This window comes from Arachis ipaensis, chromosome B02 (genome assembly GCF_000816755.2).
Source record: "Arachis ipaensis cultivar K30076 chromosome B02, Araip1.1, whole genome shotgun sequence".
Taxonomy (NCBI): domain Eukaryota; kingdom Viridiplantae; phylum Streptophyta; class Magnoliopsida; order Fabales; family Fabaceae; genus Arachis; species Arachis ipaensis.
Window position 1 is genome coordinate 58,922,107 of NC_029786.2, and position 13,193 is coordinate 58,935,299.

Consider the following 13,193-nt stretch of genomic DNA (forward strand, 5'->3'; position numbering starts at 1 on the left):
CAAGATTGACAAACTTGACAAAGGCATTAAAATAAATGAGCACTAAATTTTAGCAATAATAATTATTTATACTCTAACTATATCAAAATTGCAAATCACGCAGAAATCAAATTTAGGTACCTCGTGGGAACCATGTGAGCAATAAGGCAGCATATTAGAGGAAAATAATCCCCAAAGTCACTTTAGTATGAACCATTGTGCCAATAAAATGATGTGAATTATAATACCATTTATAGGTAGTGCTTTCTCTATAGTACATTGACCTTTTTATTATTAACTGACAAGTAATAAACAAGTGCCATCCTTGAATCCTAATAAATTAGTTAATCTTAAAATATTTGTCCACACTGCATTTTCTTTCTTGTAAATCAAACATTGAAATGAGCGAGCCTATGACATATTTGTTAAAACAAAAATTTAGTCATGAATATTTATCTACATCTATAATCAAAATCACAATCACAATCACAATCACAATCACAAATAAATAAATTGTTGAACAAGAATATAATGCATTCTTGACTCAGGTATGACAATATTTTATCCATTCAATTACCTTATAAACTGATCCAAAACCACATGTCCCTAGTATATTGTCACTTGAAAAATTACTTGTTCTAAGAGTAATTGTGCACATATCAAATAAGGGCAATTCTAGATCTTCCTCATAATGCTGACTATTTATTGCACCTGATTTCCTTTCTTCTTTTATCTTTCCTGCAAAGTAGCACGTCATGTGTAAAAGAAAAGAGAAATCAAAATGTGTAACAAGCTCAGTGTTCCATGCTATATTATAAGTTTATAACTTCTGCTCTTCCCAATAACTACCAACATTATTTTCTACCATTATACTGATTAATAGTACTTAGTTCTCTATTTGAAAACGCTTTTATTTTGGGATAATGCCTATTACAAATTAACCACATTTCAAGGGGGAGGTATAAAGAAACCAAAAGGGCCAAGATATTCTGTTGTGACAAAATTTAAGCTTCCTGGACATATGTTAAGGTTATCCTCATATGTAAATAACAAACTTAGAATAATATATACAAGAATCCACATAATGGGAATTACTTAATTACATTTCAGATGCTTCTTCCATCTATAGATAAAGACCAAGCATAGGATCAAAATTCCAAAAGACAACACACATCTTACAGTAATGATAATCTTTTACTTCTGTTTCTTATACTTCTGTGATATGTTTTGTTCAATAGCTTCTGCGAAATATTCATTTAAAAAAAATGGAAAACCAGAGAAAATGGTGAGAAATGACAGAATATGAAACATATATGAAAGGAAACAAAATTCCAAATTGAGAGAGTATAGTACCTACATATTTTCCTGCCATCCTTATATAAATATCTTCATCAGATGCACTCAACACTTTCGTGCATTTGCAGTTGGTGTTTAAAATAATGTAACTTCTGAGAACATAGAAAAGGATCAGCAACTCATTTATATGGTGTTTTGTAAAATGTAAATTGTAGCATCATACTGAAAGTCAATAGCAAATCTTCTATTTTGTTTTTTAATTGATATCAAAATTCAAGAAAGAGAATGACATATAGTAAGCATAAGAAGCAAAAATACAATGGGAAAGAGCTACTTATCATGCACATATTTTTACTATTGATTTTAAATTTCAAACAAAATCAGCAAACACATACAACTATTGCTACACTTATGAACCATACTTATCTTCAAAAAATGAGAAAGAGCTATAATAGGGGACTGAACCGACCACTTAGAATTTAGAAACATGCAAGATTATAGCTCTTGAATCAAATTCCTTCCTATCAAGTTCTACAAGTATAACAATATGCACTGCTTTCGTTATTGGATCATGTCATCAAATCAATTCTCAATGAATTAAGCAACAAACTTGCAGCTTACCTTATAATAGCTCGACTGAGTCTGATCACCCGTTTGGTAAGAAAGTGGGTTATCACTGCAAAAAAGCAATCTTTGTTGTTGAAAAATACAGAACTCCCATTACTGGAGCAGTCTCAGAAATTTGCCTGAAGATCTTCTCATAAGCACCTTCTGCAAGAACCTTTGTACTCTGATCAATCCTCCCAACAACAGCATCAGCAAAACTGCTAGGACCAGTCTTCACTATTTCAAATAAAGTCAACACAAGTATACATACACACACATCAATATAACTATATAAGCTTCACATAGTAAGACAACGACTGTACCAACCACTCTAGCAGTTACATGTGTCTCTTGTCCTTCTGGCATCAGTTTAGCTAGCCCGAAATCAGATATCTTTTTAGAAAGGGAAAAAAATGTAAATGTGAGTTTTAACTAATTACACAAATTTTCCTAAGAAAAGACATGACATATAGAATGTACCTTTGCTTCAAAATTGGAGGTTAAAAGAACATTGGTGGATTTGAAATCTCTGTGAATAATAGGGATCCCAACAGAAGAGCTTGAATGCAGATAAGCAAGTCCTTTTGCAGCTCCTAATGCCACTTTCAGCCTTAGAGGCCAATCCATTTTTCTTTCCCCAATTCCTAAAATACCAATTGGGCACTGGTTAACAAACAATATTGAGTGTAATTCTTAGTTACATGGCAGACTAATAATACCATTCAGATGATGTTGTAGGTTCCCATTTTGCATATACTCATATACTAAGAATCTGTGCTTTCCATCAGCACAGTAGCCAATCAAGGAAACAAGATTTGGGTGGTCTAGTCTGCTCAATATGTCCACCTCCATGTCCTGATTTTATATATGTACACCATAACCAACATAAAAATAAAAACAATAATCAATAAGATAAATAACCAATTAAATCTTGTTTGCCTACAGAAAAACACAGCTTAGTTCTTTAGTTTTCAGATGAATTCCTGGTTTATATGATTAAGGAGAATTTAAATTGGTAATCAAATTTCCATGTAAAACACCCAAAGTAAAGAAAACATAACCAAAAAAGGCATCAGAGAGGAATATAGCTTGAAGCTGGAAATTAAAAGCAACCACTATGTTCAAGGAATGCGTATGAACCAAGACATAAATCAGAATATTTCAATGTGAAACCTGTTCTTTTCACTAATTTTTCCTTAAGATACTTAACTAATTGAAAACCTAAAATTAGAACCCAAAATCCCCAAAAATTCACAAAACCAATTGAAAATTGATACATACATTCTCTATCTCAATTAGCCACTATCAAAACCATACACATCTTCGAACTGAAAAGTGAGAGTGAGTTACATAATGAGCGAGAAAGAGAGGATACAGAACAGAGAATGCTTACCTGGTGATAGATGATACGACCATGGTGATGAGCGGCGACGGTGAAGAAGAGATGAGCGGCGACGCAACGGCTTGGAGATGGTGCAGCAGCTCAGCAGGGAGCTCCAGTCGACGGCAGCGTGGCGACAGAGCACAACTAGAAAAGCTTGAACAGGGAAAGAAAGTAAATTAATAACTAGAAAAGCTCTTAGCAAGGTATGAGAACTGGAAATCTTATCCTAGTTATCCTTATCAATTGTGATGAGAATTGTTCATTGCTCCCACTTAGTTAACCCTTACTAAATAAAGGAAAGTCAAGTGGACTAATCAATATGATTCCTCAAGTCCTAGTCAACTCCTAAGGAAAGACTAGCTTTAGAGGGATCCAAATCAACCAGCAAATTCTAACTATCAATCAACAAGGAGTTTGATAACTCAAGTGTCACCAATTACTCAACCAAAGCCAAAAGGAGAGAAATCTTAAATATTGAAAGCATCAATAACATGAATTGAAGAAAGCAATCATAAATATGAAATACCTCAATTTGCATTAAATAGAAAATCAAATTAAACATGAGAATTCATAAACCAAATAGTAACATAAAGTAATCAATAAGGAAAAAAGATAAACTAGAGTGCTAGAATAAATAAAAGTAGAAGAGAAACTAAATTAAAGGAACATTGAACCTGAAATTGAGAGGTAAAAAACCTAAAACTAAGAGAAATCCTAAATCCTAAAACCTAGAGAGAGGAGAGAGCCTCTCTCTAGAAAACTACATCTAAAACCTAAAATTGTTGTGAATTGATGAATGAATTAATGATGTGTGATTCCCCCACTCTGCAGCCTTTAATCTGTGTTTTCTGAGCCAAAAACTGGGTCAAAAACAGCCCAGAAATTGCCCCCAGCATTTTCTGATGCATCCAGCACGTGGCTCTATCACGCGTATGCGTCGTCCACGCGTACACGTCGTTTGTCCGCCGCACTATCCATGTGTACGCGTCATCCACGCATACGCGTCGCCTAAAAGCAAGGTAACTATGGCAAATTATATATCATTTCAAAGCCCCGGATGTTAGCTTTCTAATGCAACTGGAACCGCCTCATTTGGCTAGACAGCTTAGCAATTCCTTCAACTTCTTGTATTCCTTCCACTTTTGCATGCTTCCTTTCCATCCTCTAAGTCATTCCTGCCTTATAAACCATGAAATCACTTAACACACATATCAAGGCATCGAATGGTAATAAGAGAGGATTAAAGTTTAGCAAATTTAAGGCCAAAGAAGCATGTTTTCAATCATAGCACAAAAATTAGGAAGGAAATGTAAAACATGCGATTTCTATGAATAAGTGTGAGAATAGTGGATAGCATCCACTCAATTAAGTGCAAAATGTACCACGAAATAGTGGTGCATCAAATCTCCCCACACTTAAACATTAGCATGTCGTCATGCTAAGCTCAAGAGAGGCTATAAGAGAGTGAAGAGGAATGGTAAAACTTATGAAATGCAACCTATCTATATGAATGCAACTAAATGCTATGATGATTCTGTCTACTTGGTTAAAAGCAAATAAGTTCTCCAAGACAACCATAAATCAGATTCCACTAATTTAAATCACACAATAAAAGACAAGTAAACTTGTAAGAGGATAGTTCATGAAAACAGGAAACATAGAATCAAGCATTGAACCCTCACTGGTAGTGTATGTGCACTCTAATTGCTCAAGTATCTAGGGTTAATCACTCTACTCTTCTCTAGTCATACTTTCTAAAACTTTGTTCTTCATCTAACTAATCAACAAATATTTAGTATTCCAATGCAAACATCATGAGGTCTTTTCAAGGTTGTAATGGGGCTAAGGTACGGGTGAGGATATATGTATGGTCAAGTGAGCTATAATATGAATCTTTGACTAACCTGAGCTCTTACCTAACACACACACGCTCTATATAATTCTAATTCATGCCTAGCTACCCAAAATTCCCACTTTGTATATTTCACATACTCATGCATCAACTTTTCTTTAATTTTATCACATATGCATTGATCTTTTACTAAACTTAACATTAGGGTAATTTGTCCCCTTATTTATTTATTTACTTAATTATTTGAATATTTTTGGTTTTTTTTGAATCATAAAAGCAAACATAACGTATCAATGCACATGAGTTTTTAATTTTTTCCGGTCTTACATAAGTAGGTACCCAAATTCCCAATATTTTGTCAATGAAACACTGTACACTTTCATCTAACCAAGTTCCCACAGTTCCCCACACTTGATTGACACACAATCTCTATCTTAAGCTAACCAAAGATTCAATTGGGATAATTAATTATTTTTCCACTTAAGACTAGTGATGTGGTAAAATATAGAATAAATGGGGATTAAAAGGCCCAAGGTGGCTAACAAAGGTGATTGAAAGGGTAGGCTATTTGGGAAAAGTGAGGTAATAACAAATAATGGCCTCAATCATATGCAAGCATGTAAATACACTAAACAATGGACATATAGAATGGAACAAAACAAAGATTGCAATCATAGAGAAGAAAACACACAAGAATAAAATTCATGGTTAAATAATGTAACCATGTAATTAAGCTCAAATCTCATAGGTTGTGTGTTCTTAGCTACAATTCATGTTACAATTTATAGTCTTCAAACAAGTTTAACAAAAATTTTTCAATTTAAATTAGTGAAACATTATGAAAAGGGTCTTGGAAAAGAAAATATTACTTCAACCAAGTCGTAGCTAAATACGCAAAATCAAACAAACATGCAGTAAACATGCAACTGCAATAACTAATAAGGAAAATAAAACATTGGTATTGAGAAGAAATTAACTAACCCACGGAAGGTCTCGACCTCCCCACACTTAAAGATTGCACCGTCCTTGGTGCATGCTGAGATGTGCAAGTGGACGGGCTGTTACAACTGATGCTTTTCTCTCTAAAGAATGTGCTATCGCCCCATTGAGAAGCTTTCCCTTTTCCCTTCTCGGTGGCCATCCTGAAAGAAGAGGAAAAGAAGAAAAGTAACCTAGAAACAAAGATAGAAAATAAATAAAATATGGTTGGGTTAGTGTCAAATAATGAGTATCTCAATTACATGGTAGCTACAACATACAAGTGAGAAAACAGCAGAAGCACATGGCATATCAATAGTGCAAAAATTACAATAAAGGGGAAGACTGTGGGTAATGAAAAACAGTATAAGTTCATGTCAATGCAAAAAGGGACACAGATATCATAAAAGATTGGCACTGACAGCTAAATAATGTCACCCAACAGTGTAAACAAGTCACTAAGCACCAAAATAATACCAGAAAAGATACAACAGTTGAATAAGAACATTTAACACCAATGGTAAAATAATAAACTACAAAATTAAAATGCAGTGTATGAAAGTATGCAAATAAATTAAGTAAAATAGAATGAAAGTGAAGAAGGATGAGAGGTTAAAGTGATGAAGAAAAAGAAAGTAAGAAAGGAGGAAGAAAGAAGGGGGAAAATTTGGAAGAAAAGGGAAGGAAATTAAAAACGGGACACGACGCGCACACGTACATCACACGTGCACGTGAAAACTGAACCAGCCATGCGACGCGTAAGCGTCGCCCATGCATACGCGTGGGTGGTCTGAAAGTGAAATGACGCGCACGCGTCAGGGACGGGTTTGCGTAGTGTGATTTTGTGCCTCTAGCACAGTTCCAGCGCCAGGCTATCACAACTCTCTGTTCAGCACGCTATTTACGCCGATTGCGCTATCCATGCGTGTGCGTGCTTGACGTGTATGCGTGGTTTTACCAAGTTGCAAATGACGCGCACACGTTGTAGACGTGTACACGTGGCTTGAATTGTGCGCGGAGCACACCAGTCGCACGATTCCATCACAACTTTCTGTTCGTTGGATGGGATAGCAAAATGTGGAATCGATGCCCACGCGTGGCCTACGCGCACGCGTGGATTGCTCCCTTTTTTTTAAATGAAGAATGCAAAATACAGAATGTAGATGAATATGCAAAAATTATGAATGCACACTAAAAAAAAGAATAAAATAAACTAAGGATAAAACAAAATAAAAATAAAACTAAGTCTGAAAAAGAACGATCATACCATGGTGGGTTGTCTCCCACCTAGCACTTTTAGTTAAAGTCCTTAAGTTAGACATTTGGTGAGCTCCCTGTCATGGTGGCTTGTGCTTGAACTCATCCAGGAATCCCCACCAATGTTTGCAATTCCAATAGCCTCCGGGATCCCAAACAAGGCACATAAAGCCTTCGAGCAAGTCAAAGCAAGTGACAGGACTCCAGGAGTGTTGATTGTTAGAATGAATTCCGGGGTCCCAAACCTTGCTTTTGCACCCGTCTTTGCACTGATCATCATTGTTCCAACCGGGTGGCAAGCAACCTGAATTCTCACTGAGATACCCAAACAACTTCCGAGACCCATTCAATCGAGCTCTACACCAATCCTTGTGCTTCAATTTGGAGTATGCAACCGTATTGAACCTTGCTTGCCAACTCCAACCACTAACCATCTCCCTCTTACTCTTAAAGCCATAAAGATCTCTAAGTTGACCATCTGTCTCAAGCAAAGCATATTCAAGTGGGCTAAATAGGCTTAGAGATGAAAGATTTACCCACTTGAATGAAGGAATGGATGGTGATGGCTTTGGGGGAGAGGTCTCCAACAACTTTGGCAAGGTGATTTCCAGCTCCATTTCCTTGAGCTCTTCCTTGACAACTTTCACCTCTTTGCAAGCTTCTTCAATTTCAACCTCTTCCTCTTGGTAGCTTTCTTCCAATTCAATCTCTTCTTCATTACTTAACAAGGGCATGGGAGGTTATGCTTCTTCTTATTTAATCTCCATCTCTTGATTAACCTCTACAAAGTCTTCAACCATGATATGCCTCGAAGGTTATACACCCTCCTTACACATCAATTTCAAACTTTTTGGCGGAATTCTCTACAGCTCTCGATTCCCATGGAGGTTCAGCATCTCCTAGGTCTTCAACCACTTCTTTTTCTTTGATAATTACGGCTTCCTCCACTTGAACCAGTACAAGGTCATGCTCCTCACTGTCCACCGGAGTTTCTAGTGTCTCTTTCATGCTACATTCTTCATTAGATTCTCCACATGAAGCTCTGGGGGTTCCTTGAGTGTCCAAACATTGGGAAGCGAATCCATTTATTGCTTGCTCCAATTGATGGAGGGCTGCATGAAATTGGTCCACTATTTTCTTGAGACGATCCCTTGACTCTTGCTTCTCTTGGGCAATATGATCAGGATCATAAGGCTCTTGGATTGATGGATATGGACATGGTGGATATGGAGGTGGTGATTGATAAACCACTATTTTATGGTTTATATTGTGTTTAATTGTGTGGTTTTATCATGATCTTTACCCACAATTCATTAATTTAGCATGCATTTATATTTCCTTCCTGAAATTATTACATGATTGAAAACTGCTTTCTAGGGACTTTTAATTATGCATTTTAATTCTCCTTTATTCCATTCGATGCCGTGATCTGTGTGTTAAGCGTTTCAGGCTTTATAGGGCATGAATGAGTTGGAAATTGGAAAGGAAGCTAGCAAAAATGGAAGGAACACAAGAAATTGAGGAGATAACCAGCGAGAAGTGACGCGGCCGCATGGCTCACGCGACCGCGCGGAAGAGGAGAAATCGCAGTGACGCAGCCGCATGGCTCACGCGACCGCGCGGAATGGAAAAGCACAAGCGACGCGGAGGTGTGGACGACGCGAACGCGTGGCAGGGAAAAACGCGAATGACGCGTCCGCATGGATGACGCGATCGCATGACATGCGCAATCTGCATAATCTGCAGAATTCGCTGGGGGCGATTTTGGACCCTATTTTGACCCAGTTTTCGGCCCAGAACAGCAGACTAGAGCCAGAGAACATGCAGAAACAAAAAAAAAACATTCATTCTACACAGTTCTAGTTTTAGATCTAGTTTACTCCTCCTCTAGGTTTTCTCTCTACACATTCATAGTTCTTAGGATTTAATTTTCGATTGCTCTTTGCATTGGGACACTGAGAAGAGTTATTACCTCATCAAGACTTCGTCATTCTAGTTCGTTTTCTTTACTTGGCTTTACTCTTCCATGTTCTTTGCTTTATTTAATTTTACCATTGACTATTTTGATTTTCATTTACAATATCTTTCTTTAATTCCTTTTTGTATGCTATGAAATTTACATTCACAATGAGCGAGTAGTTTCCTAACTTGATGGGGAGTTGATTGAAAGGAACCCTTGAGTTGGAAAGCTTAAAAGAAAGATTGTAATTGGGTTTATGGTTGGATTGCCTTCTAGTCACTAACACCAATCTCTTTTAATTAAGTGGATTGCAATTTGTGAACAGACGTAGCATTCCAACTTGTTTGACTTTCCCTTACCTAGTAAAGGATAACTAAACAGGACAACTTTTAATTGTTAATTAATCTTGAGAGTATTCCAACAATAATAGGGATTCCAACTAATTAACTCCCAATCAAGGCATTTATTTACATTATTTAAATTCACCAATTTAATTTCCTGTTTACTCAACTCAAACCTTTTTGAAAACATCTGATTAATAAAATAGCACACTTTTTTGCAACTCGTTGGGAGACGACCTGGGACTCATACTCCCAGTATTTTAATTTCAATTTTCTGTGACACCTTTTTAAATTGATAGGCAGATTTCTGGCGAGTTAAGAACTATACTTGCAACGTATATAAATTAACAATTTTTAATTCGCCAATTTCTGCTCGCATCAATTTTTGGCGCCGTTGCCAGAGAGTTGCAATAGAGTGCTAAAGTTATTTATTAGAATTTATTTATTTGCATTTTATTTTATTTTGCTACTATGAGCTGCATGTTTCTTTCGTCAAATGACGCGTTCACTTCCTAATCCAAGCTTGCTAATATTCAATCCTGAAATTGAAAGGACTATTTCACGAATAAGGCGAGCTCGGCGTCGGTTAGTCCGCTCTGAGGGCGGATCTGAAACGTCAGTTGAAGAAGAAACCAGCCCCCATTCTACTGATTCGGTTGATTCACGTGCAGACGACATGGCAGAACCTAGGAGAATTACTATCTAGGAGGAAGGAGCCCCTGATTTTGCAATGCAACCCTTTCAAGCGCATCACCCAGTGGTGGCTATAGATTTTGAAATAAAGACCGCACTGCTCAATTTAATGCCCAAGTTTCATGGCTTACCTGCTCAAGAGCCTATCAAGCATATGAGAGATTTCCAAGCAGCCTGTTCCACTGTCAGGCGTGATGGTGCTGATGAAACTTCAATTTTGCTGAAAGCTTTCACGTTTTCTCTTGAGGGAAAAGCAAGAGAGTGGTACTACACTCAACCTCTAGCGAATGTATCCAACTGGGATACACTCAGAAAAGAATTTTTGGAAAAATTCTTTCCATCTGAAGTTACTGATAAACTAAGGAAAGACATTTCCACGATTGTCCAGGATGACAACGAGACTCTCTTTGAATACTGGGAGTGCTTTAATAATCTTCTGGAAGCATGCCCCCACCACAGGATTGACAAGATAGTGTTACTCAGCTATATCACACAGGGTATGAGGCCCCAAGATAAAACCACATTGGAAAGTGCTAGCAATGGGTCTATGAAGAAGTACAAGACCACTGACGAGGCATGGCAATTGATCAGCGACTTAGCTGAATCTACTAGGAACCACAGGCAGAAACAAGGCCGTTCAAAAGACGGAGCTGAAAGGAAGTTACAACTGCAAGAACTGGAGAGCCTTCGCCTAGAAGCTTATGAGAACTCAAGACTATACAAGGAGAAGATGAAGGCTGTACATGATCAGCACATCAAGAGGAAAGAGTTCCAACCTGGGGATTTAGTCTTCCTTTACAAATCTCGACTGAGGCTCATGCTAGGTAAGTTGAGATCAAGATGGGAAGGTCCATACAGAGTAGAGAAGGCCGAACCGTACGGAGTTTATCACCTAAGTCATCCTTCAAGTTCTGAACTTATCAAAGTTAATGGACAACGCCTGAAGCTATACCATGGCGAGAAGATGCAGAAAAACAAGGAGCTTGAGATCTTCCTCTTGGAAGATCCCCACACAGCAGAAGATTGAGCTAGTGGAGCGTCCAACTTACGGACGTTAAAGCAAAGTGCTAGGTGGGAGACAACCCACCATGGTATGATCGTTCTTTTATTTATTTTTAGTTTTTCTATTCAATAACTCTTCTCTTTATCAGTACATTTCGTGCATCTGCATTTGCATATTCTTATTATATATAAAAAAAAAAGCGCGGTGCGATGCGACCGAATCAGCGACGCATCCGCGTCGTGGTGCACGAATTGTGAATCACACTTTTCACAACTCGTACCACTAACCAGCAAGTGCACTGGGTCGTCCAAGTAATACCTTACGTGAGTAAGGGTCGAATCCCACGGAGATTGTTGGTTTGAAGCAATCTATGGTTATCTTGCAATTCTTAGTCAGGAAGTCAATTTTATTTATCAGTTGAATACATCGAGACACAGCAGAGCTCCTCACCCCCAACAATGGAGTTTAGAGACTCATGCCGTCAAAGAGTACAAAGTTCAGATCTAAAATGTCATGAGATACAAAATAAGTCTCTAAAAGTTGTTTAAATGCTAAACTAGTAGCCTAGGTTTACAAAAAATAAGTAAACTATGATGGGTGGTGCAGAGATCCACTTCTGGGGCCCACTTGGTGTGTGCTGGGGATGAGACTTAAACAATTCACGTGCACAAGGCTGTTTTGGGCGTTCAACGCCAGGTTTGGATCCATTTCTGGCGTTGAACTCCAACTTTTAATCCTTTTCTGGCGCTGGACGCCGGAATTGGGCAAAGAACTGGCGTTGAACGCCAGTTTACGTCATCTATCCTTGAGCAAATTATGGACTATTATATATTGCTAGAAAGCCCTAGATGTCTACTTTCCAACGCAATTAGAAGCGCGCCATTTTGAGTTCTGTAGCTCCAGAAAATCCACTTTGAGTGCAGGGAGGTCAGAATCCAACAGCATCAGCAGTCCTTTTTCAGCCTGAAGCAGATTTTTGCTCAGCTCCCTCAATTTCAGCCAGAAAAATACCTGAAATTACAGAAGAATACACAACTCATAGTAAAGTCCAGAAATATAAATTTTTCCTAAAAACTAATGGAAATAAACTAAAAACTAACTAGAATATACTAAAAACTATATGAAATTAACCCCAAAAAGCGTATAAAATATCCGCTCATCACAACACCAAACTTAAACTGTTGCTTGTCCTCAAGCAACTAGACAAATAAAATAGAAGACTAATAGGTTGAGAAGCAATAATATCTCAAATTTAACAACCTTTGTTCTGGGAAGTGGATGTTCCTCTGATCCGTGGGGTGCTTGGTCCTTCAAGAGATAACTTCTGGCGCTTCAATTCCCTTAAGTCACGCCCTTGCTCCTCTTGTTCTTTAAACATATAGATAAGAATTTGACTGTGTTCCTTCTGTTCTTTTATTGTTTGTTCCATAGCTTCCCGTATCTTGGTAACAGACGTCTCAACATACTCCCAGTATTCAGATTGAGGGATTTCTGGGAGAAATTCCTGTGTTTTCTTCTTGGTGGGATCATCCTGTGCTTGTTGTTTTTCCATTGATGCTTTGGTGATTGGTTTCTCAACTGAGATATACTCAGTTATTCCCATCCTTACTCCGGCGTCCTTGCAGAGCAGAGAAATCACGCTTGGATAAGCCAACCTGGCCTCTTTAGAATTTTTGTTAGCGATTTTGTAGAGTTCAGCTGAGATTAGCTGATGAACTTCCACTTCTTTTCCCATCATGATGCAATGGATCATCACTACTCTCTTAACAGTGACTTCAGAACGGTTGCTAGTAGGCAACAGAGAATGCCCAATGAAGTCCAGCCATCCTCTGGCGACTGGTTTG

At 37.8% G+C, this 13,193-nt stretch overlaps 1 protein-coding gene across 1 annotated transcript; it reads right to left on the bottom strand.

Moving 5' to 3' along the window:
• On the bottom strand, positions 436–3,144 carry LOC107627279 (probable serine/threonine-protein kinase PBL28). The gene is made up of 8 exons (XM_016330128.2): positions 2,601–3,144; positions 2,362–2,525; positions 2,205–2,274; positions 2,022–2,118; positions 1,897–1,951; positions 1,193–1,220; positions 557–717; positions 436–441 (listed from the first exon to the last, which is right to left on the bottom strand). Exons 1-8 carry the CDS (start codon positions 2,731–2,733, stop codon positions 436–438), a joined length of 714 nt encoding a protein of 237 aa, XP_016185614.1. The 5' UTR covers positions 2,734–3,144.